This window comes from Myotis nattereri (assembly GCF_964212035.1).
Source record: "Myotis nattereri genome assembly, chromosome: X".
In the NCBI taxonomy this organism is placed as follows: Eukaryota; Metazoa; Chordata; class Mammalia; order Chiroptera; family Vespertilionidae; genus Myotis; species Myotis nattereri.
The window spans coordinates 118,774,407-118,801,375 of NC_138078.1; the positions used below are offsets into that span (position 1 = coordinate 118,774,407).

The 26,969-nt window shown below is 38.4% G+C and overlaps 1 protein-coding gene across 2 annotated transcripts in view; it reads right to left on the minus strand.

The window, feature by feature from the left end:
- Positions 1 to 9,047, minus strand: part of SMARCA1 (SNF2 related chromatin remodeling ATPase 1) — an 89,209-nt gene extending 80,162 nt beyond the window's left edge. Inside the window, exons 1-5 of one of the 2 annotated variants that reach the window (XM_081081298.1) lie at positions 8,662 to 9,047; positions 3,403 to 3,489; positions 1,362 to 1,528; positions 924 to 1,024; positions 732 to 832 (exon numbers count right to left, since the gene is read on the minus strand). In XM_081081298.1, coding sequence (XP_080937424.1) covers positions 732 to 832; positions 924 to 1,024; positions 1,362 to 1,528; positions 3,403 to 3,489; positions 8,662 to 8,829 — 624 coding nt within the window. In that variant the 5' untranslated portion in view covers positions 8,830 to 9,047. The remainder of the gene's footprint in view (positions 1 to 731; positions 833 to 923; positions 1,025 to 1,361; positions 1,529 to 3,402; positions 3,490 to 8,661) is intronic. The other variant, XM_081081297.1, reaches the window with a different exon arrangement.
- Positions 9,048 to 26,969: the final 17,922 nt, after the last annotated feature.

Sequence of the window (26,969 nt, forward strand, 5' to 3'; positions counted from 1 at the left end):
CACCCTGCCTCATTCCCCAAATGAATTCAGATAGCCTACAATGAAAACTCGTTTCAGGTGGCCTGTGATGAAAACATGGAACGGAAATTAATAGTGAAATAGAAATAAAGAGGGATCAAGGAAAATAAGACTAAAAGGTAAAGAAAAGGATAAGGCACAAAGGACACACAATAAGCAGACCATTAAAGGTTAACAAAGATGCTCCATTCTGGCATTCATTTTGGCTCTGAGCTTCCTGGAAGCCAAAGTGCAAACAAAAACAAAAGTACAAGGAGGGCTTTTTGTTGTGTGGTTTTTTTTTAATACCATCTGAGCAACTCTCAATAAGAATTTTGTGGCTAGCCCTGGCCTGTGTGGCTCACTTGGTTGAGTGTCCTCACATGGACCTAGAGGTCCCCCAGTTCCATTCCTAGTCAGGGCATATGCCCAGGTTGTGGGCTCGATCCCCAGTAGAGGGCGTGCAGGAGGCAGCCAATCGATGGTTCTCTTTCATGGATGTTTCTCTCTCCCTCTCCTTCCTCTGTCTCTCTAAAATCAATAAAAACATACTTTTAAAAAAACAATTTTATGGCCAGTGACATGTATGTTCTAAAGGTTACTTAAAGAAGCCATTCTTGACTTTACAAATCCCTTTCATGCTATAATAACTAAATAAAATCAGCTCAGCTATTTCACATTTACAAAAAAATTATTGATAACTGAGAATGCATTTTTGGCTACGAACTCCTTACCATTTCATCGGCCAAAATACCATTGATTCCATTTTCATACAAAGAAATCAACCAGTTCAGTCCTCGAATCTGATAATCTCTCAGTAGTCCTCCTTTCACATCTGAAAAAAAAGGATATCTCATACTTTCATTAATACAATCAAGTACAATTTTTCTAAAACCAAATTAGAAAAAAAATGATGAAGTACTCACATGAAGGTGACACCTCAAACCTAACACACACGTTAGATGCCTTCCGGCTCTCTGAGAGTAGCTCTTCATCCTCCTCTTGCTCCGTGCGCCTGTGGCGGTAGCTGGGATGAAATAAGAAACACCTTCATATTCAACCCAAATGCTAAGGTGTCAAGTAAGTCAGTATACATTGCTAATATCCTTTATGAAAAAAAAAGCAATGCGTTACCCTAGGATCTTGCTCAGAAGTGGGTAGAACCAGCCTACATTTTTACGGATTAACTGCTAGTGAGAAAAAAATATTATTGCCTCTGAAACATATCTGTACTAACAATAACCTTATTTTTTAACATAAGATTATAGTGCATATGTGAAGAGGGAAAGGATTGTATGAGGAGAGGGAGAAGGGGGAACAGGAGGAAGAGGAAGAGAAGAAAGTAGAGAGAGATGTCAACATACTCTCCAGCAGAAATTAAGCTCTGCTTGTCCTCTTTCTTTATTCGAGGGCGTCCCAATTTCATGTTTAGAGGAGATGTTGGAGATTTCTGTGCTGAAGGTTGAATGAAATGTGCAAAAAGTTCTGTCTGCTTCAGTAAAAATTCAAATCTCTTCGCTCGGTCTGCTTTCTAGTTCACAAAACAAAATAAAAAGTAATGATTTTCTTTCTTATTCATTCAAATTTATTTAATAAAAACTTATACTGTACTTAATTTAAAGCTCTAACCTTTAAACATACTAACCCATTTAATTCTCTTAATAAACCTATGAGATAGGTACTAGTATTTTCCCCTGTTATAGATGATAAAACTGAGGTACAGAGAGAGTAAATAACTTGGCTCAAGCTCCCACAACTAGTAGGTAGCCAAATCTGATAATGGTACTTTCAAATATTTTGAATAGAAGCCAAATGATCTGCCAGACTTAGTAAATATCCCCAATAAGAAGTACCCTGCTTAAAGAGTTGTGGTCAGAAAGCAAATCCTCTTACCAAACCATAATGATTTTCTTTTCTCGAACAGTTAACAAAATTATCATAATGTATCATGTTTCCCAGATATGAAAATATAAATTAAACATTACATATATATATAAAAATTGAACTCTTAAGAATTTCCAAGTTGCTTCTAGAAATAACTGTAATCTTAGAATCCAGTGTCACCTTGTCTCAAAACATTTTCAATGGTATGGTACAATAATGCAATAAACATTTTTCTCTTCAATTACAATGATCTGGAAAATTATGTTTTATGCTAACAGTATATAAAGTTTCCCCCCCGAAAGTAAGCAGGATTTGTAGGAAAGTACATACATACACACATACACACACACACACACACACACACACACACACACGAAATAGTATATTTACTACCGAAAATTGATATATAATTTCTCAATACATTGTAAAAGGTCATAGAACTTGTACCACGTAAATGCAATAAAACTTTTTTCAGTAAAAATTCTTAAAAGACCAAAAGATGGATATGTTTCATTCCAGATAAAGAAAAAATTATGATTTTTTTAATTCACAGGGTAGAGAATATTTGATTGCTAATCAAGGATGCATAATTAATAACACCAGAAACTTACAAGAGATCATTAACATAAATACAAGAATTAGACAAATATATTCAGACCGGTAGCTGGAAGGAGGCCAAAACCTTTTCATTTTATGTTATCCTCACTGGAATGTTGTTTTTTGAGTTGTTAAAACATTAACTGTTTATGTTAGCTATGGCCTTAAACATTAAGGAATGGACTTTTATAAAATCACTATGAAGCACCAAAAAACGCATTTCACATCTATTTATTTTTAAAATATCACTGCTAAAACAACCCCTCAACAAAAAAAAAACCTCAGTTCCAACTACCTGTTAATTTCTCTTTGAGTCTACCAAATTCACTGGTCTTAAAAAATCCCAAGCATAAAAATTTATAGTTAAATTAAACCTAAAATATGGATTTTAGTGACTAAAAATTAAATTAAATGTAAAACAAAGCAGTAGGTGAGCATAAATTAAGATTATATTGCTTAAACATGTAATATTTTCACGCACAGGGAAATATCCTTCCCTTCAGAAGACATATTACCATATTACATGTTTCATAATGTGTAGCATTCATAAACCCAAAGCAATGGAGAGAGGGAGCAAAAAATATGTCTGGCTTTGTGACCTGCTTTCTTTCAGCCATATTGATATTGACACAGGTATTTTCACTTAGTGAATAAAGTACTTCTAGCACAAAACACCTTATTATGGGGTAAAGAGCACTGAACAAAAATGAAGAGCTGTGGCTTCTAGTCCCAAATATTCCATAGTTTCTCTGCTCTTTTATTTCCTCATCTGAGAATGTGGAAATTCATTTATTCAACAAAAAATCCAATTCTAAAATCTATGATTCTGTACTCATTATATATACACATGTATTTTTTTAATCTTTCACTTCTCCTCTATAAAAATCAACTACAGTATTCACTATCCTACCCAAGAATATTTACCATTTTCTCTTCATATTCTGGGTCCATTTCCTTTTCAGATTTAGAAACTTTAGCAGCAATTTTGAGTTGAAATGGAGAAACGCTTTTCTAGAATTTCAAAGAAAATAAATCATCAAATTGCAAAGCAAGGCCTTAAAAGTGATCAACATTCTCATGTGAAGAAAGCAAAAATTACATAAATAAATAAATAAATAAATAAATAAATAAATAAATAAATAAATAAGAGCCATGCATGGACCAATGATAACAGCATGTCATGAAGCAGGGCTTATGATTAATCCACCTGAAGTCAAATAAAAAAATCCAAAAAATTGTGAAAGCCACAGCAACAATATTAAATAAAATAAAAACCAAAAGGAGAGCCCTGGCCCCCTGTAGTTCAGTTGGTTGACCACCAACCCTTGCCGGGAGAGATTGCTGGGCACACGCCCTGGTTTCCCCTCTATCCCCAGTAGGGGGCATGCAGGAGGCAGCCAATCAAGGTTTCTTTCTTCCTCTCTTTCTCCCTCTTTCCCACTCTTTCTCTCTCCCTCTCTTCCTTTCCCTCTCTTTCCCTATCCCTCTCTCTCTAAAAATCAATAAAAACATATTTAAAAAAACAAAAGAAGAAACATTGAACCATTTCGCCTATTTTTTCATTTAAAGCATAAGAAAATTTAATCATTGAATAGAAGATTTAAAATCTAGAATATACTTAAAATAATAAAATAATAAATCTAGAATATACTTATCAACCACAAACCAAAGAATTCAAGGAAAGTAAATATTAATACTAACACTTTATGTTAGTATTGGAAAAAAGCCAGAGTTTCAGAAGAAAAAAAAAATGTGGTTTCTGTTCCTGAAAAGACACTATGTCTTATTGTTTCCATATTCTAATTAGAATATTTAACCTTTTTAATGCAATATAATTGATCATTTATATTTAAAATAATTAACTAGTACAGTTTAAAACTTTTGACTTATGTTTTCTCCAAATGGAAATAAAACTATTTTAGCTATTTATATTACTTAAATATTTTGTAGAAGCAGTTTTTCAGAGCTATTAACTATTGACCTTTGGTATTTAAAACATTGTAATTTAGTGGAAACTAAAAAAAAAATCAGCTTTAATTTCATTTAAAAATACTGAAATTATCTGGGGGCTTATCTCATGCATTCTATGCTTTGTAAAGACAAACTTGTACTTGTAAATATAAATCCATATATAGAATACAAGCCCTTTCCTGCAAGAAATCAAGAAATAAAATAGTAAAAACATAAATCTACCCATTGGTACCAAATCTGAGAGTATTTCAATTTTAACACAGACTGCACAAGTCAAAATATAAATCTGTTTGTGAAAACAAAATAAATTATGTTCATTTTATCATGTTTTTTTGTCAACCTTTTCCTGAAAACCGAGAGCATAAATCAAAAACAGAATGCAACCTTAAACATAAGAAAAACATGGCTCCAATATTTATTGTACATATCTTCCAAGATTTACTAAAATTTCTATTCTGTGGAAATCCAAACAAAAATCAGGAGATTTGATCCTGGTCATGGTTCTACTTTGGAGCACTGATCTGATATTGTTCAGTTATTCTTAATCCAAATAACAGCCATCTTGATTTACAGCATTATATATATAATCTATACTAGTATGAGGTGTTTTGAATGTAATCCTGGATAGATAAGAACAGAAAACTGCTGAAATCCCCTCAACCACACACTTTTAAAATGTCACATATACTATAAGTCCTTTTGTATTTTCAAAGCGACAATTAAAGGAAAATTGGGTAACAAACCCCACACTTTTATTATTCCTTGAAAAGCTATATGAAGTCATTTTCAAATTTCAAAACAGTGAAAATTACTTTACCTCATATATACAAATATATATATCTAAAATGTGGGATTTATGAAAAATTAAGGCTTTAATATTAGAAAAACATTTTACTCGTTACTTTTTTGTGCTTACCTTGCAGTAAAATACCATAAAATTTTAATTATATGCTAATTAAAATTCCTAATCTTGAACAGTGCTATTAAAAGCTGTGGGCAATTACTTAATTGGCACTATCTTCCACAAGAAATTCTAAACCTACCCTCTAGTCCAGGGGTGGGCAAACTTTTTGACTCGAGGGCCACAATGGGTTCTTAAACTGGACCGGAGGGCCGGAACAAAAGCATGGATGGAGTGTTTGTGTGAACTAATATAAATTCAAAGTAAACATCATTACATAAAAGGGTATGGCCTTTTTTTTTTTTAAGTTTTATTCATTTCAAACGGGCCGGATCCGGCCCGCGGGCCGTAGTTTGCCCACGGCTGCTCTACACCTTCTTATTTGTATACGTGTGTTTTCAAAAATACGCTTCTCATACAAGAAAAGATAAAAAGTGACTGTGCTATTCTAATAAATTCCTTATGGATTTTATCATCTGGTAATTGAGATGCCAGGAGAATGCAGCTTAAGGTCATCAAGATGCCTTGTCTTAAAAGATCATGACCTTTTTCTTGATGTTTTTATTACCAAAAATACCAGCTCCAGTTTACAGATTATCTAGCAGTGAAGTTATCCAACTATCACTTACATCAAAAAATGTTTAAAAACCAGAAGGTAAGCAAAAATACCTATCTTCAAAAAGCTGAAGAACCAGAAGATAAGCAAAAGTACCTCTCTGTAGCTAAATGTCACAAGACAATCCACTAAATCTCATCTACTTTATGCATCATGAAAATGCTCTCATTCAGAGCCTATTTTCTTTTATTTGATATACAATTCTTAGCGAGCTTAATAATCTGGCTTCCCATAGTAGAGAGAATAAAAACAGCAGCAAATGGCATGAGAAAGACCCCTAGAAGAAGGCACACTGTCAACAGTAAGAAGGGATGGCAGGAGCCCAGGACTAAAATGTGACTTCCACCACAGTAATGTCCTTTTTCCTTGGTGTTCAGGTATAACTATTTCCCTCTCCCTGCTGCAACAATTGTATTTTTGTATTTTACAGTTACTGTTGATCTTTTACATCTACATCCATTATCATAAAAAATTCTAACGAAAGTAGATGAAGTATTTAAAAAGTGATAGCTAACAGCCTGACAATTGATGGAGGAGGCTGAGAAATTATTGAAAAATCAACACAATACTGAAAGTGTCTGGGAGGTGGTTACTTAATTGAGGGAAACAACCTCTTAGCTCTTAAATGCCTTTGTATAGAGTACAATAATTGATGAACATGAGGAAAAGGTTAATTTGCACTGTTAGTACATCATTTAAGGAGTCAAGGTAATGTGTAATATATTTAGTGTTTTGTTTTGTTTTGTTTTTTTCGGGGGGGACCAAATTAGTTTATTTGAAGAAATGGTACAAATGAGAAAAAAAAAAAAACTTAAGTAGATGTCTTGGTACTATTTAAATGTCAAGGGAATTTTAAAATAAAAATAAAACGATGTAATGAGTAAAGTAGTCAACTTCAGATACCCAGAAAGTTCCTGCCATGCAGCATCTCACTTCCCTACGCTGAGCGGACAAATAAGGTTCCATTATTAAGGCACTTTCTGATGAGGCTACAGAGCTCTTGAATATATATCAACTCAGTGTTTATTATACAGGCTATTTTCATTGATTCTCATTCTTTTCACAATTCAAAAAATGTATACAACATGGAAATTCAACAACCTTTACAGTCATACAAAAGGCAGTTTAGCAGTTACATTTGCCCAGCCTGGGGAATAAAAGACATATTAGATGGGTTTCTGAATTTCCCAACATTTGATTTATAGTGACACTTGGTACTTAGCCCAGTCTTAATCATCAATATTGCCTTACTGATCCAAGTATCACTTAAAATGCATGTTTGCTACTGTTTTCATTTAGCACAATTGTCTTTCTGTTTAGTCAACCTTGTAACAGTAAAGTATGTCACTTAAGCAACTGCTGAATTTAAAATTATTCTAATTCATAGCAAAAGACGTAAATTTCCCTCAAAAGCTTTTCATTTGGTCGTAGTCTGATATAATGGTTCAGACAAAGCCACTAAGATCTCTTAACCATAATTTTAATTACCCACCGTTTAAATTGTGATGTCTATTCATAAACGGGGGAAAAAATGCACCGATAAATTATCTATTCTACAATGTTGTTATACATCAAAAATCCTTATGCCCCATCCTATTTCTATCTCAATTTTGCAATTCCTTTCATAGTTTTATTTGCAAGTCTCGATCCACATGAAATACGCCTTAAGGAGATAATACATATTTTCTGGATTTGGCTTTAATACGTGTCTGAGCAGTCCCCTCGTGCATATTAGTAGCAGCTCATCCTGGCGAAGCTGGGTTTAAAAAAAAATTTTTTTTTTAACCTGCCTGTGTCCAGGAGCCAGCAGCGCCTACTAGGAGAGGGAGGAAGAAACCCGAAAGGCTTGGGGCCGGATTGGGGGACCATTTGGGTGGCCCTGGAGTGAAACACTAAACCGTTGGGGGCGGGGCAGGAGAGGGTGAGGGTGCACACGTTGGAAATTTTCCTAAGCCCAGCGTCCAGGGTTCCTCAGTTTGGGATTTGAACTGGGGCGGGAGGGGGTCCGACTCAGAGACCTCCTTTTCTCGGGGTGACACCCCCCCACACCTCAGCAGGCGGGGACCCACGGAACAAGGGATGTGGTTTTTTTCCCCTGCCGCCCAAAAGGCCGACATTGCCAATCAGGGCAGTAAAAGTCTCCCCGATCGTCCTCTGCCTCCCAACCACTGGCACCTTGAAATTCAAATTTGAAAAAAATAAGCCCCAGCAAAACCCCTTTAGCGCGAGTGTGGGATTGAAGGGCCCAGATTTCCCAGGCAGAGGCCGACGGGAAGAGGGGGAGAGAGAGCGAGAGGAGAGGGAGAGGCGGAGGCTGGTTCCTGCACGGCCCCATCCCCCACCCAGCGCGTTACCCCAGTTCCGGGAATGTGAAGGGGGCTGGGGGCTGCGAAGGGGCTCCCGAGCCCCCGAGCCCTGGGATAACGGCGCCCTGCACCCCGCGCAGCGCCCGCGCCCCAGCCCCGCCCCCGCCCTCCAGGCGGCGAGAAGAGAAGGGGGAGGGGAGCGAACGCTATAGACTGTGCCGCCGCCCCCACCCCACTCCGCGCCTGCGACCCCCATCCCCCCGAGCTCGTGGGTACCTGTCGGCGCAAAAAGGTCGGGGTCTGGGGCCCTCCGAGTGGCCAGCACGGGATCTCTCTCCACCCCCCACACCCCCCCCCCACACACACACACACACCCCCTTCCGATTTACCTCCTTCTTCTCGCTCTGCTCGGTGGCCACGGTGGCTTCGGCGGCCGCGGCGGCCGCTCCCTCCTCCTTAAAGGTGGACGGCCCCTGCTCGTCCTCTACGACCACGACTGTGGAGGTCGCATCCGAGGCTGCCACGGAGGCTGCCACTGCGGCGGTGTCCTGCTCCATGGCGTTGGAGCGGGAAAAGCAGAGAGGCAGAGGCGAGGAAGCGACGAGGGCTCCTGGGCGGCGGCACAGGCTGCACTGGAAAGAGCTAGATGGAGCAGGGGTGGGGAATCACTCCGCTTCCAACCCCTGCGCTCGGCCCCCCTTCTTTAAATAACCCTCAACCCTGCCCCACTTCCGTCCACCCACCCTACGTCATGGCCTCCCCCCCATCACCCTCCCCTTTTTCCCCACCCCCCCCCCTCAACGATCGCGAGACTCCCCCTCCCCACTCCGAGCCCGAGCTGGCCCCGCACGACCAACTGTTGCCTGAGTACCGGACATGGACTGGGGTGGAGGCGGGAACCCACAACCCCCAGCCCCCTTCAAACCTCCATTCCCAAAAGCCCCCAACAGTCAGCCTGAGCTCCCCTCGCAGATGTGTGCACAAGGAAACCTCTTTCCCTTAAATCTGTTCTTTGTACATCGAGGTGCTTTCCCCTTCCTGCACAAAGAACTTTTCCTCTGTTTATAACTGTACTGGCGAAGGTCTTTCTCACCATTTGTAAAACACAGAATCTCCTCCCTCCCTCCTCCTCCCCCCGGACTGCCCTTTCCCTGGTCCAAGAAGGGATCGGTGGTGCTTATTCCCACCTCTGTACATTCTGCACAAGGAAAAGCACTCCTTGAATCTCCATTGGAGCGGCAAACATTCACTTCCAAGGCAAAAATGACTCTTGGGTTTTACGCATATGTGTTCTATTTTCAATTCATACCTCTCAAATAGCCAATATGCCTTTCTTTTGCCATAACGACTGAACTGTAAAAATCCTGGGGGCAAGGTCAAGGTCCCCACAGAACCTGGGCAACTCATGCTAAGTGCCTAAAGTTAACAATTAGATTGAATTACTGTGATTTTTTGGCGGGTGTTCTATTTGTATACTCGTTATTATTTAGTAATAATTCAGTGCCAAAAATATACATGATCACGAATATAAAAGCATTTTGTAAAGGGTGCAACAGTGTGCAAATATCAATTATTAAATATTGCCGTTTCTATTTCTCCTTGCCCTTTATTTTTATCAATAACGGGGAGATTTACCTCCTAGTTTTTACATTTCAGAGACAAAAGAGAGAAAAACATAGCAAACAGTCACAAAACCTATAATTTCCAAAATGAAGCAAATACTTTCCAAAGTGTAAAGAAATCATGATTAATTTCCCTCAACACTCCTTGGTAAATTACTAATTTGAAATCAAGTGTGAATTCTGCAAAAAGCAGAAAGGCACACAATTGCTGCCCCCCCCCCTCAAATATATCCCTTTTTCCTGGAGATAATACCTTAAATTCCTTTTTGGTTTAAAGTTGTGACTCTTAATATTTTTTTTAAAAAAAGTGTGACATTTTAGCTATTATTGGTCATTTACACCTTACTGTGAGTGAGATCCTGTCCTGGGACTGGTTTTGCAGAGAAAAAGCTATGAGCAAGACACTGGTTATTGAAGGAATGTGTCTCTGATAGGGGAAAGGAGAGGCTGGTGGCACTAGCTAGCTTTGCTCTGATTTTACTTTCATTGTGTTCTCGTTTACTTTATTTTTTTATTTTATTTTTCCCCATTACCATTAAACCCTCCCCCCATACTCTATTCTATCTCCCCCACCCCCCCTCCATCCCTGGCAATCGCCATTCTGTTTTCCTTGTCCATAGAGAGCAGGCAGACAGCTCTAGTGGGGGTGGAGAGAGGGGGTGGAAGGATTGATGAAGAAAAAAAAAAAAAGAACTCATTTACCTCACATCTTCCCCCTGATGCCCTTGTTTTTCGTCCTGAAGTACACAAGCATACTGTCCAACAGGTACAGTGAGTATCAGTATAAAAATGGTTCATATTTCTGGAGCATCAACTTTAGTCAAAAAGTGGGACGGAATCTACTCTCTTAACTGTTTTAAACACTTTTTTTCTATTAAAGTGTGCAGATGTGTCAAGGAATGCACTGCACAGATTGAAGTTTCTCCAAACAAAAGCTTGAGAGACTTCCAGTTAGACATTCTGCCCTTTCCCCACTACCTATTCAATCTTCTCAGTCATTAAGGGTTCTTTGATGAGAAAGTTCAAGAAGCACTGAAAAAGAGGGATGCTGAAACGCATGCATCCACCTGACTTGAGAAGGACCCTTACAGACAAGGACAGTAGAGAATTTCTTTTTCAGCAAACAGCAGCTATGGGAGGATTGAATTCCCTTTTCATTGCCTGGGGCTTCAAAGGGAAAAGCTCAAGAAATATTTGTTGTGTGTTGATGTGTTGCTGCTTGCAAGGGTACTTCATTCCATTGTATTTCTCAGGGCCAATGCACAGTATTTCAGTTACATTGTGGACTAAATGTACTCTTATGAGGAAATCTAGGAAAGTCACTTCCTTTTATAACACCTTTTCTGTGCAAACATGTGTTCCAAGTTCCAAAACAAAAATTTAGAAATTAATTTTGGGGGGTAGAATATATTTGTACATTGGCAATTTTCCATGTGTGTATGATGTGATTCTTTCTTTTCAAGATGACATGGCTGAAAGTGCTACCAAGTCTCTGAGTTTGGCTGGAAAGGTCAAAGCTTGATCCATAGACCTTGAGACAGGATTCATGTAAATATTGCCCTTTGGCTTGTGGCAACAGCTGCTATTTACAGAGCATGTGCTACCTTATTTGCAAATCTGCCTAAAATTCATGATCTGTAGACTTTGTTAAAAAAAATTACCTGGAAGGGATTAAGAAGTACAAATTGGTAGTTGCAGAATAGTCATGAGATGTAAAGTACAGCATAGGGACTATAACCAATAATATTCCAATAACTAGGCATGGAACTGGATCAGTGCAGGATTTTGGGGGGTGATCACTTATTAAGTTATGTAATGTCTGGTCCCTGGGATATACACCTGAAAATAATATAATGATGTATGTCAACTGTAATTGAAAATAAAAAATGATTTAAAACAGAACAAGAGTCACCTGGGTTCTGATCCGTCTCAACACCTTGCTCTATCTGCTACTATTTTCCTTTCTTGTCTTGACATGGTCTTTAATTGCTCTGCCCCATTGAAGTTGGAGAACAAAGCAACATTTTATAAAGAACCTTGGGGCCATATTTGGGAGCCTTAAAATAAATCCTAGTCTACTGGACAATATATCCATTTTGTCAAATTATGGATATTGTAGAAGTTATCCCATAGTCATTTTTCATAGCCAAACTTGTTTAGTAGCCAGCAGAATGCATGTCCAATGGTGGTATTAAATGTTTTTATAAAGTTCATAAAGGCGAAGTCAAGGGCTTGGTGTTCCTTCCCTGAGGCTGTATCTGAAGTTTATCATCAAAATCACAGTATGACTTAAAACCACATTGTGATCCCACGGTCAGTGTTCTTCAGAAACTGGTAAAAAATATTCTGGTAATAGTATCTTGCTTACAGCTTCAGTAACCATCCTGTTTATATCAGTAAGCTTTCTCACCTTTCTTCTTGAACACATTTACAATAGTGGCATTTTTTAAAAGGTGATATTTCCGCAGTGTTCTGTATGTTAAGGAAAAGTAATGGTAATAGCTTGTGTACGTTTACCATTTTTTGAGCACCCACTATTGTGTCAGGCACTGTTCTAGATTCTTTACATATTAGAACGCTAATACTACTGGGAATTTTATGAAACAAATGCTAGTATCCCTATTTTACGTATCAGAAGACAGACATTTAGAAGACTAAATAACTCATCTAAGTCCCCTAGCTAATGAGTGACAGAAGCCATAGTCAAATCTCAACTTGTCTTGCTCCAAACCTCATCTTTTCACTTCACCTTTTTTAAGTTCTCTGTCCCTCACAGGGCTTTCTTATTGACAGTAGAAATCATACTGAGAAAATGACTGAGAAATATTTTTGCCATCTGTCTCTACAGGGTTCCCTCTGAGTTTATAAGGAGGTATTGTCTATCATAGGCTCTGGTGTAATGCTAGCCAGATAATTTCTTTAGGTCTACATAAAAGTTATTATAAGGTGGAATTTGGAGAATAATTTGGGATTCTTGCATGTGCCCAAAGTAAATTCTTGGAACAATATTGGGACTCATGACAGAGTGCAGCGAAGGGAGAAACCTAATTGAAACAACTTAGATATTCAAGAAGAATTATTTGGCAAAATATTGTACAGTACATTTATAAATGGAATACTGTGCAGTCATTATGAATGATTTTGTAAATATATATCTGTGAACATGGAGATGTGCTCCTAATATGTGTTTCAGTGAAAAAAAAGGAAAGGAAGAAAGTAGAATGGCCTGGCCAGGGTTGCTCAGTTAGTTGAAGTGTCATCCCGTACACCAAAAACATTGTGGGTTTGATTCTCTGTCAGGGCACATACCTAGGTTGTTAGTTTGATCCCTGGTTGGGACACATAGAGGAGGCAGACTATCGATGTTTCTCTGTTTCTCTCTCTCTCTCTCTCTGTCTCTCTCTCTCTCACTCAAATCAATAAACATCTCCTTGAGTGAGGATTGTTTTAAAATGGTCCCATTTTTGCAAAATAAATAAAAATAAACTATTTGCATAAATAAATTTCCACAAAGGAAAATGTCTGGAAAGTTCTACTCCAAATATCAACAGTAGTTACAACAAGGTGGTAGGATTACAGGTGACTTTTTTATTTTTGCTTTCCTATTCTAATTTTCTTTGATGAAGGTATTTATACTTATATAATAACTAAATAATATTGTTAAAGATTAATTTAAAAATATTGCTCAAAAATGGACCAGTTGAAATGTTCCCTAACAGGAGTGAGACAGAGTCCAAAAAAGAACAATTTCATACTGAAGATTCAATGCAGTTATTTAATGTGTAATTTAACAAAAGAAATATAAATTACTGTGCTATTTACAATAATGTTACCTGGTTAAGGAACTGTTTATGACACTATCCTTTTAAGTTGTCTGCAAAAGGATTTTCCTACTTTTAAAAATTATCACACAGCCCGGCTGGTATGGCTCAGTGATTGAGCATTGACCTATGAACCAGGAGGTCATGGTTCAATTCCCGGTCAGGGCATATGCCCTGGTTTGGGGCTTGATTCACAGTGTGGGGTGTGTAAGAGGCAGCCAATCAATGATTCTCTCTCATCATTGATGTTTCTATCTCTCTCTCTCTCTCCCCCTTCTTCTCTGAAAAAAATAAAAATATTTTTTAAAAATTATCACACATAATCTAGCTTAGGAAAAGGATAAAGCTGATTTTTAAATATTTCCCTCCCTGAAATTCTACACACCCAAGCATCCTAAAACATGAAGCATATGCTATGTAATCTGAATTTGGTTTGCATTGTCTTGCAATATTGCAAATGGTGAATGTTATTAGAGGCACAATTATTACCAGCGTGGGCTCTAGAGTCAAAAAGACTTGGCAGTCCAATTCTACCAAATTATTTAACTTCTCTAAGCCTCAGATTTGCATCTGTAAAATAAATATAATAATACCTAACTCAAAGTGGCTTTATCAGGACTTAATGTAAAAGTATATGTAAAACATTTAGCATGGCCTTGGCATGTAATATGCACTCAATGGATGGTAGTTAACAAAAATTAAAAAAAACGCAGGGATGCTTTGAGCTTCACACTGAGTGAGCCAAGGAAAAAGCCAGGATATGAGAAAGTCACTCTGGAAGTCAGTCCTAAACTCAAGTGGGAATAGAGCAAAACTGTGGTTTGCCAAATTAATTTTCTCTGTTCATTCTCATTATTAGTGTCAGCAATTTGGTGCAATTACACTTCCTCAAAGGTAAGCTCTGAAGGAAGGCAGTAAATGAGAGAGAAGAGGGACAACAGGACACTTCCCTACTTAGACTGTGACCTCCTTGAGGACAGGGGCCATATCTGATTCATCTTTGTTAAGAGGCTACATAAAATGAGGTGGAGTGAAGAAAATCCAGGGGCCAGCTCCCTAGCTACATTGGGTCTTCCACCCTCCACACATACCCTTCAGATTTTATGTTGCCCTCTGGGGTTTCTCCCACTTTTCCTCATTAATTTTGCCCAGGTGTCCATTTTGGCCAGATTTCACATGCATAATAATACATCTATAGAACACTTTTAAAGGCTCTTTTACAGCTTACCTACTACATGTAGAACAAGATATCAGGCCGAGGATGATTTGCAAAGAAAACAGATTAGGTCCTTGTCCTGGTCCTAGATCAGGAGTCTCAAACTTTAACACATCAGCATCATCTGGAGGACTTGTTAAAACACATATGGCTGGCCCCACTCCCAGAGTTTCTGAATCCGTAGGTTTGGGGTATGGCTAGGAATTGCCTTTCTAACAAGTTCCCAGGTGATGCTGATGCTGATGGTCCGGAACCACACTTCAGAACCAGTGACCTAGAACAGAGATCAGCAAACTTTTTCTATCAAGGGCTAGAGCTAGACAGTAAATATTTCAGGCTTTGTAGACTATGAGGTCTTTGTCACAATGATTAAACTCTGCTGTTGTAGCATGAAAGCAACCATAGACAATAGGTAAACACAACGAGCATGGCCAGGTTCCAATAAAACTTTACTTATGGACAATGAAATTTGAATCTTGTATAAGGAAATATTGTTCCTCTTTTGATTTTCAACAAGTTAAGAATATAAAAAATATTCTAAGGTTGAGGGCCACACAAAAATGGGCATCAGGCTGTGTTTGCTGGCCCCTACCTGAAAGAGAGTGATTATCTAAGGAAGACAAAACAATTTTTTAAAAAAAGACATAAAGCAATAAATACACGAGAAAGTGGTTGACATTGATAGTCATCAGGGAACTGCAAATTAAAACCAGAATGAAGTACTGCTACACATCCACTAGGATGACCTTTTTTTTTTTTTTTTTTTTTTTTTTTTTTTTTTTTTTAGACTAACAGTACCAACAATTGGTGAGGTTGAGAATCAATGGGGAACTTACACTCACATAAGAGTGTAAATTGCACAACCATTTTGAAAGCCAGTTTGTCATTACTTACTAGAGCCAAATACATATGTATCCTATTGTGGTAGAGAAACAGAGACTTACCTCCCGATTCTCCTCCAAGGAAGGTCACTCTGCACAGATACAGAGAATGCTGTCAATAGGTAGCTTCTAGCTACCAGCTCCTTGAGGGGCTGCCTTAGCTGCAGAGAGTTGCTTTGCCCAAGGTCATGCTGATCCTAAGGTGAGTGAGCAAGGTAGGAGTGGAAATGAGCAAAGCCTCATGCAGAATACATTGATGGGCACTACTTATATTCCAGCTCCATGTCAAGTTGACCCAAGCTTTTTCAGATTTGTATTGCTGTTCATCCTTTCCCTCTGCACAGTTTTACTTCCTCTGCCTTACATTCATGAGTTTTGGTCCTCAATAAGCATTTTGTACTCAACACTCCATCCTAGTTTTTGCTTCAGGAGAGCCCAATGTGCAATATATTTGACTGAGGAATTCCACTAGGATAATATGCCCTAGAGAAAATAATTCATAAGTGCACCAAAAACTGTGCACAAGAATTTTCATAGCAGTTTTTGTTTATTGTAGCCAAAGAGGGGAAGCCACCTAAATGTCCATCAACAGGAGAATGAATGAACTGTGATATATTCATATGATGAATTATTACACATCAATAAAAATGGTAGCTATATACAACTGCATGCATGACATAATATTGAGTGAAATAAGCAAGATATAAAAGAGTGCATACTGTATAGTGCCATTCATATAAAGTTCAAAAACAGGTTAGCAGTATTTATGGCAGCATTCACAAGTGATAAAAATATAAAGAAAAGTAATTAGATGATTATCACAGAAGTCAAGATAGTGGCTATGTCTATGGGATGATCATCAAAAATTTTAACAATCAATCAGTATGACACAAATCTTGACCAATGAAGCCTGGCTGGCATTCTCACTGGCTAGTGTCGACCCATGAACCGGAGGTCACAGTTTGATTTCCAGTCAGGGCACATGCCTGGGTTGTGGACTCCATCTATCCCCAGCAAGGGGTGTGCAGGAGGCAGCCAATTGATGATTCTCTCTCATCACTGATGTTTATGTCTCTCTCTCGTCCCCTCCCTTCTCTCTGAAATCAATAAAGTATACTAAAATAATGAATAAATAAAGATGTGAGAATTTACATGATGCTTAATATCTTTCTAAAAAGTCTTGACCAATGAAAACAGAAGTTTTTTTTAACAAGTTTTTGATTCAAGAACTTTGTTGTTGCTGTTTTATTTAAATATATATATTTTAACTACCATATCACTTTTATTTAGTCTCCATTTCTAAAATATTGTTTCTAAAATATTATTTCTAGTGGTTCTCAACCTGTGGGTCGTGACCCCTTTGGGGGTGGAACGACCCTTTCATAGGGGTCACCTAAATACATCTTGCATATCAGATATTTACATTACGATTCATTACAGTAGCAAAATTACAGTTATGAAGTAGCAATGAAAATAATTTTATGGTTGGGAGTCACCACAATATATGAGGAACTGTATTAAAGGGTCGCGGCATCAGGATAGTTGAGAACCACTGCTTTATAAGCTACATTTTCAAGTTTCCTTGTTTTCTTTTTTCCAATAATATCATTTCTGAATTATTTTATTCTTTTTAAATTTCATTTTATTGTTTAAAGTATCACAAATAGTAGTACATATGTCTCCTTTTTTTCCCCATTGACCTTCCCCAGGCCTCTGCTACCTCCCCCCTGGCACATGCCCTCACCTCACCGCTCCCCCCCCCACAGTGTCTGTGTCCATTCGTTATGCTTATATGCATGCATACAAGTTCTTCAGTTGATCTCTTACCGCCCCCCTCCAAATATATTTCTATTGATTTCAGAGAGAAAGGGAGAGGGAGAGAGAGACAGAAACATCAGTGATGAGAGAGAATCATTGATCAGCTGCCTCCTACATGCCCCTCAATGGGGATCAAGCCCACAACCCGGGCATGTGCCTTTGACTGGAATTGAACCTGGGACCCTTCTGTCCACAGGCTGACGCTCTATCCACTGAGCCAAACCAGCTAGGGCTAGACAGAAGTTTTATACCTCACCAGAGTATGCTGGCTCAATACTAGCCCTGGTTTAATTCTGGGTGAGGGAGGAAGGGGTAGTTAGAGAGAGGGGCACCTGGTTTGAGGGTGATTTCCAAAAAGCTAACAATGTTTGATTTCTTCGGCTAGGTGAAGGCTACTTGGGCATTCACTTTATAATCATTTCTTAAACTGTACATATATATTTTATGCACATTGAAAGAAGGAAATATAAATATTTTATAGGAAAATATAAATAAATGTTGCCCTGGCTGGTGTTGCTCAGCGGTTAGAGCATCAGCATGTGCTCACTCTCTCCCTCTCTCCCTCCCTCCCCTTCCTCCTGCTCTCTCTAAAAAAAAAATCAATGGAAAAATATCCTTGGGTGAGGGTTAACATAAATAATAAATAAATAAATACATACATACATACTTTATAAATGTTTACCTTAAAAAGTATAACTATAGCCCTAACGGGTTTGGCTCAGAGGCTAGAGCTTCGGTCTGCGGACTGAAGGGTCCCAGGTTCAATTCCTGTCAAGGGCATGTACCTAGGTTGCGGGCACGTCCCCAGTAGGGTGTGTGCAGGAGGCAGCTGATCGATGTTTCTCTCTCATCAATGTTTCTCAATATCCCTCTCCTTTCCTCTCTGTAAAAAAAAAAATCAATAAAATATATATATTAAAAAAAAGAAAAAGGAAAAAAAAAAGAAAGTCTGCTTCTTAAAAAAAAAAAAAAAGGATAACTAAAGCCCTGAGAAGATTGTGTGGGAGTGAAGATTAGAATGACCAGCACTATCTTGTGCTTATGTGCTTTGTAACAATATGGTAACAAAACAAACAGACCTTGAGAAATTCCAAGTTCTATAAGAAGTACACAGTGACACTGTTGTTCAGAAGAGAGAGCATTCTTTTCCAGCTGAGAGGCGACAGGGGAAAAGCTTCACAGAAGAAAGACCATTTGAGGTGAGCATTGAAAAACAGGATTCTAGCAGGTACTGTTGTAGAGGAGGTTGGGGGGAAAGACAGCATTAATGTGATGGAAGTAAAAATAAGTAGCATGTGATCAAGAAATTAAATAGTTAAATTGATTAGAGTAGCATCTCCCAACTTATTTTATTTATACTTTATTGATTTCAGAAAGGGAGAGCGAGATAGAAACATCAATGATGAGAGAGAATCATTGATTGGCTGCCTCCTGCATGTCCCTGATCATGCCGGAGCCCGCATGTGTCCTGACCAGGAATCTAACCATGACCTCCTGATTCATAGGTCGAGGCTCAACCACTGAGCCAAGCCGGACCAGTTCCCAACTTGTTTTGATGCTTATCACCCCGAGGAAAATTCTAAATCATACGTTATTTTCTCTAGAGAATAGTTATACATTCCACAGATACCACTGAATAATTACTGTGCTACGTGCTAGGGATACAGGCATCCTCGCAAGACAGATAAGGTTCTGAAAATTACACTGCCGATATCTCGGTTTAATTTCAACATTCTTCCTGAGAGCAGAAAACAATCTAGACTCATCCACAAAATGTGTGTGTGTGTGTGTGTGTGTGTGCGCGCTCGCGCGCGTGTGCGATTTCATGATTAAACAGATTTAAAGTCACCCTCTCCCTCCTTCATGGCCCTACTATTGATTTTTAACTCCAGAGTTTATGTAAGATTAAGACAGCAGTGGTGAGAAGGAGGTGTCCACTTCTTGGGCTCTTGATATATTCCGCACTGGCCTTCTCTGAGAAGTACACTCACCGTGTCATCCCTCCCTGCTGCCATCCATTAAGGTGGACAACTCCTCACCAGGCATCTAATGGCATGGTCCTTACTGCCACTCAATGCTGCATCCCTTCATCAGGACCACAGACCCCTGCTTCTAAGTTCTCTTTCCCTACTTGTCTCCTTCTTCTCATCTGGGAGGCTCTTACCTACTAGGGTGGAGGGATGGGGTAAGTAACCTAATATGTCTTACGCAGCAAGCATTCTTCCCTAAAGTTTTCTGTCTTATACTCTGGAATGAGACAGAAAACAACCTAAAAACCCAGAATGTATTCTGCCCTTCAATTGTGACGCCTGCATTGGCAGTGAGACCAGCCTCATGGGTCACTGCCTGCCTTGAGAAGGGTCACAGGGTTGAGGATAGAAGGGAGCTCAGCTAATAATCTTCATGGTTTGCCCCACTGGATCCATCAAAGAGTCAATTAAATGTCACAAATAGACAAAAAAAACCCTTTTTTCAAGATCTGATCGGATTTTTAAAATTTTGTGCTTTAAAAAAAATATCAGCTTGCTTTACTTTCTGTGTTTTATTTCTAAATAATGAGATTACAGAAATGTTTTTTACTTGGCAGATGTGGATAATTTTTATTCCCAATAAGGGAAAAACTGAGGTGAATTTAGCCATAACTCTACTCTCTCTTTTAAGATTTTCAAAGTACTAGAGGAACCTGTACATGCTCTGTAGGAATTTTGATCAGATAAATGCAGCTTATGGGTCTGATGAGTATCATCTTGAGAATTTGTAGAATTTTTATCACCTGTTTCAACATCAGCATGTCTTTGTTTCTTTGTAGATATACATTAAACAACTTATGACCAGTATTTTTAAAAAAAAAATTTTTTTAAACAATCTCTAATGGTCAAGACCAAAATATCAAGTTAGCATTACTCAGCTGTATGATCAACGAAGTACCTGAGTCATGAGCACACTCGTCTGATTGCCACTAACCACTGCCCATGTTCAATTTCTAAGGGAAATGTTGAATAGAGCATAGGATTTGTGAAGACTGTTCTTGGGAAGTGACTCTGAAAAGGTTTGTTCAGGACGGCTTCCTTGGAGCCTTAAATACCAGGCTAAGTCCATATTCTTTTAGTTCATATCTCCAATCTCTGCAGAGAGGAGGAAAGTAGGCCTAGGCGGTGCCAGACCTGGCTATGGGATTCATTGAGCTTACAGGAGAGCCTAGCCTAGCGGAAAAAAAATAGGACAAAGGGAATTAAGAAACTAGCGGGGGCAGAAATAAAGTAGCAAAGGAAAGGTGCCTCTCACCATCTAATGAGCCTTTCTCACCCCAAATTCTATAAGGAATGAAAAACATAAATGGAAATATGTAAATAAAAATGAGCTCTTCTGCATAATTCAGTGGTTGAGCATTGACTTATGAACCAGGAGGTCACAGTTCGATTCCCAGTGAAGGCACATGCCCTGGTTTTGGGCTTGATTCCCAGTGTGGGACCTGCAGGAGACAGCCGATCGATGATTCTCTCTTATCATTGATGTTCCTATCTTCTCTCCTTCTCCCTTCCTCTCTGAAATCAATATATATATATATATATATATATATATATATATATATATATTAAAATAGCTCTTATTTATGATTCACTATATGGAAAAAAAATATCTAAGTTGGACTTGTGCATATGAAAAGCAAGGCTTTTCAACTAGTGGTGTTTTAAAAATCATTGAATCATTTTTACCTCTGCCTGGTCTGCTTTCCAGCCTCTGGCTGCTGACTCACCTATTTGAAATCTTCCTCCCCAGCCTCATCTATGTTAAGCAGGCCTGTTTTTGCCTTGCAGGCCCAAAGCTCTCTCACTTGTAAAAGCTTCAGCCAGTATTATATAAACATATTAAAATGCATCTAAATCCTGCATTTAAAATATTTATATTTTTGCTGTAAATTTTTGAAAGGGCTTTTATAAGTTTGCTCTTGAAATTATTTGTGCATAACTAATTTCATTTATAATGGCTGTAATTTCTCTATAATTATTATGCATACCTGGAAATTCTTGGGAAGTGAGACGATCCAACTTACAAATTGTTTTCAAAGACAACTTTTTTAATAACAAATTTTAATATTTAATGAACTTAGTATGTTATATTTTGTAACTATTTCATTAAATGGTTATTATTTTGAGTTTTCCTTTTCTTTTAGTGTTTTATAGTCTCTTTTTTAGATCTCAATTTTTTATTTTGTCTCCAAAGAGCCCATAAATCCTAAGCACTTAGTTATAGTTGTCTAATGGATAAAGACAGGCACTGAGCACCCATTTAATTGTGTGTGTGTGTGTGTGTGTGTGTGTGTGTGGTGGTAATGAAGTAAGTGAGGCCTGTGTTTTCTTGAAGCTAGAGTTTCATTTATTTGAATTTTGTTTAATGGCCATTTAACTTTTGCATTGGCTGTCTCTTGTATGTAAATACAAGTATAAGGCACAGGACCTTTCTCTGTTAAGGCAAAATGCCATCTGATAGGTGAAAATGATCAGAGCTATACATTAAGGAATTTACTATAGAAATGGCAAAACTTGATTTATGGAGTATCATAGGTGAAGGAGAAGCAGGGTTGGTGGATAAACCTGAAGTTTCAAACTTGAATGACTAGTTAAACAGTGATGCCATTAACAACCACAGATAAGTCAGAAGGCAGTTGTGAATTTAAAAAAAAAAGATTTTACTCAACTTACAAAAATGGCTTTGCATAGAGAAGCACATACAGTCCCCAAAATGATCCCCCCAAAGTAGATATAACAATTTACCACAGGATCAGGCCTAAGGAAATGATTAAATTTATCAAGGTTGCCTTTGTTCCCTCGGCTGGCCCTAGTCTGAGGGGATTCATATCTTCACCTAACTTTGACTATAGGGCCAGCTATTTCAATGCATCCTAAGCACCACTTTAGACTCCCTCACCCCGTGACCTTCTGCTGTGCCTGCTATACTAATTCCCAAGCCTAATGTACCTTCTTGGTATATTTTCTTACTCTTGCTTTCCATGTGCCAAGCATTGCCAGAGAAAGTTATAGATGCATGCTCATTTGGATCACTATAGAAAGTCGTGCCATCTGCTTCCAATGGGGTTCTCTCTGTTGTTCTAAAACCCTTTATTAATCTTTCTGCCTTCACTATCACTCTCCAACAGTGCCTTCCCTCCTTCTCTGCCTTATTTAAATTCTCAAACTGTAGGGAGTTGATATAGGGTTAAGCCTCGGACTGACCTGTGGGCAAAGTCACAAACAATTCCCAGCTTAGAGGGCACAGTCCTCTTAGCATAATTAGGCTTGACCTTATGAGGCTCCCTAGATCTTATCTGGGAAGCTAATGGGCTGAGGAAGTGCAGGAAGTATAACCATGGTGTAAACAAGTGAAACTCACAAGAACAAAAACAAGTGAAACTCACAAGAACAGTGTAAACAAGTGAAACTCACAAGAACAATGTAACTAATGGAAACCACTACCTTGTTTACCTCTCACTATAAAATAAAGGCTCAGCTTGCCTTGGGATCTCTCTCTCTGGCCTCAGCCAGGCACAGGGAAGATCCACGGAGACTAAGGAAAGCTAGAGAGTTTTGAACGCTGTCTCCGTGTAAAACATTCTTCCCCGACTCTGTCCACACCTTTGGGAACCCCTGGAACCGCTGGGGCTGGCCCCCAGCATCAAACCCTCCTCTACGCTCAACTTTAATTTCATCAGATTAAATGTGATAATTCAGGTAGAGCAGGTACCATAGTACCTGGCACATCAAAGGTTCCAAATAAATACTGTTTTTACTATTAATACTAAATGAATGGCGAACTATCTTGGTTAAAAAGCTCTGGCTTTGCATGGCTGGTGTGGCTCAGTGGTTGAGTGTCGAGGCACATGCCCGGGTTGCAGGCCCAGTCCCCAGTGTGGGGCATGCAGGAGGCAGTTGATCAATGATTCTTTCTCATCCTTGATGCTTCTATCTTTTTCTCCCTCTACCTTCCTCTCTGAAGTCAATCATATATATATATATATATATATATATATATATATATATATTAAAAGCGCTGGCTTTGGATTTAGACAAATGTCCGTTTGAATCGCGATTCTGCCAATTACTAGTTAATGAGCAAGTTGCTAAACCTCTCTGAGTTTCGGTTTTCTCATCTTTAAAATAGAAACAATATTTCTTTACAGAGATTTAGTGATAATTAAATTTTTAAAAGTATGTATGCAAAGCCATGAGGAATGTCTGTCACGTGAATATTCAATGTTAGCCACCTGGATTAGGAATTATTTTTGTTATTACAACACCCACTTATTACATTTTTTGAGAAAAGCATCATCTCCTCTTAGAGAAACCAGAAGTTTTGGTGTCCTCACCTCCATTTCTTCACAACTTCTTTTTTTTGTTCATTTTTATTTGTTGAGAGAGAAGAAGAAGAAGAGGAGGAGGAGGAGGGGAGTGGAGAGAGAGAGAGAGAGAGAGAGAGAGAGAGAGAGAGAGAGAGAGAGGTGGATTTGCTGTTTTATTTAGTTATGCACTCAGTGGTTGATTCTTATATGTGCCCTGACCAGGGATCAAAACTGAAACCTTGCCATAGCATATTGAGACGATGCTCTAACCAACTGAGCTACGCTGCCAGGGCACCACCTCTTATTCTTTACAACAAATACTTGAGTGCCCACTATATGCAGGGCACTATTTTACATGCTGGTGATCCTGTAGACTTGGGGGAGGAAGTATGAGCTTCCCTAAGATTGATGTGTCCATCTCCAACTTGGATCCTTGCCCTTCCTAATTACTGAGGAATTTTTCTTGCAAAGTTTCTGTTTTCCTCACTAGTATCTTAAATGCTCCCCCACCCCTTCAATGGTTCCTTCCCCTTTGTTTTAAAGTGGCTTCAGGTTTTGCCAAGTATTTCTCTTTGACCCTTCTAGCTAATTTAATTAAAATTTTATTCCACTCCTTTTTATACTCAAACCTCTGCAATACATGGTCTCTCATCTCCATTTCCTCATGATACATTCCTTCTCAATTGTCACCTTGTTTGTACCACTTATTTTTTGTTTGTTTGTTTGTACCACTTATTGAAACCATTTATTTTGTGGTCTCCACTGAACTCCTTGACACATCTGAACACAGTCTCTCAATCCTCATTTTCCTTGTCCTGTTTTCAGCATTTGACACTGCTGACCCTCCCCTACATATTATTTCCTTTTCATTGATAGCAAACAATTTAAAATGCAGGAAGTAACATGAAATAACATAACCAGTATATGTAGCAACCACCCAATTATATCAAATCTTGCAACATCAACTTTCAGATTGTGTTTAAAAAAATAAATATTACAGATATAGGTGATATTCTCTGTATGTTCCTCTCTAGTCTCAGTACACTCCCTCTTTTGGTGGTGATTATGCCCTTTCGTGTTTTTTTTTTTTTTATTGAAGAGAGAGAGAGAGAGAGAGAGAGAGAGAGAGAGAGAGAGAGAGAGATTTGTTGTTCTACTTATTTTACTCATTTATTGGTTGATTCTTGTATGTGCCCTAACTCGAGATCAAACCTGAAAGTATCAGGACAACTTTCTGCTCTAACTAACTGAGCAATCCGGCCCTGGCCTGCCCTTTCATGTTTTATAGACTTTTACTATTATATCTATGTGGCCATAAACAACATACAATATTTGAAGACTTTATATAAATGGTATACTGTACATGTTTTACAATATTCTCTTTATGTTCAACATTGTATTTTATGATATCTAACTCTGTTAATACATATAGTTTGAGTTATTCATTTTAATTTAAAAATAGTAACCAACTTCATGAATACTATGCTTTATTTATCCATTCACCTGCTGGTGGACATTTAATTTGCTTCCATTTTTTTTTCTGAGATTGCAAAGAATTCTGCTATGAACATTCTTTGTGCCCTCCTTGTGCACAAAGTGCAGAATTTTGCCCAGTTCTGTAGCTGGAAATGGAATTTCTAGGTTGAACTATATTACATATACAATTTTATTGCATTATGTCAAATTCCTTTTCATAGCAGTTCTACCAACTTACACTCCTTCTCACAGTGATCAGAGTTCTATCTGTTCTACATCCTCAACAACACTTGGCGTCATCTGAATTTTAATTTTTGCCAAACTAATGGTCATGAAATGCTATCTCATGGTTCTAATTTTCAATTTTCCTAAAGAGTAATTAAGTGAAACATCCTTTCGTGTCTTTATTGGCCATTTGGGTTTCCTTGACTATGAGGTTCTTATTCATATATTTTGTCAATTTTTCTACTAATTTTCTTTTTTGCTCACTGATTTATAGAGGATCTTTTATATTCTAGCTATTAGTTCATTCATTCATTTAATCAATATTTTTCTAGCATCTACTTTGTTATAAGAATAGTTCTAGGCACTGGGAATGAAGCAATGAATAAAACTGACAACAATGCCTGCCCTCCTGCCTGGCCGGTTTTGCTCAATGGTTGAACATTGACCCGGGAACCAAGAAGTCACTGGTTAGATTCCCCTTCAGGGCACATGCCTAGGTTGTGGCCTCGATCCCCAGTATTGCGCATGCAGGAAGCAGCTGACCAGTGATGTTTCTCTCTCTTCTTTTTTAAAAAAATATATTTTATTGATTTTTTACAGCGAGTAATAGAGAGTTAGAAACATCGATGAGAGAGAAACATCAATCAGATGCCTCCTGCACACCCCTTACTGGGGATGTGTCCGCAACCAAGGTACATGCCCTTGACCGGAATCGAACCTGGGACCCTTCACTCTGCAGGCCAATGCTCTATCCACTAAGCCAAACCAGTTAGGGCTGATGTTGCTCTTATCGACATTTCTCTCTATCCCTCTCCTTTCCTCTCTCTCTAAAAATCAATAAAAATACATATTTTAAAAAAATGCCTGCCCTCATGGAACTAACATTCTAGTAGGGGAAGGGACACAGTAAACAAAATTAATAAGTAAAATAGACTAATGGATAGTGATAAATCCTCTGGAGAAAAATAAACAAGGAAGAAGGTATAAGATTGGAAAAGGAGATTGTTGAAGTGCAATTTTAAATAAAGTTGTCTAGAAAGGCCTCATTGAGAAAGTGCCATTTTAGAAAAGACCTGAAGGAAGTGCAAGTGCAGACAAGGTAAACAGCAAGTGCAAAGGCCCTAAGGCAAGAGTGTGCCTGTCAAGTCCTAGGAATAGCAAGGAGCAGTGTGTCTAAGCTGAGTGAATGGGGGAGAATGGTGGAAGAGGAAGTCAGAAAGGTGGTACCAGCTGGAAATGTAGAACCTCACAGGTTATCCTTTGTTATATATATATATAATGTTCTCATAGACCATGCCTTG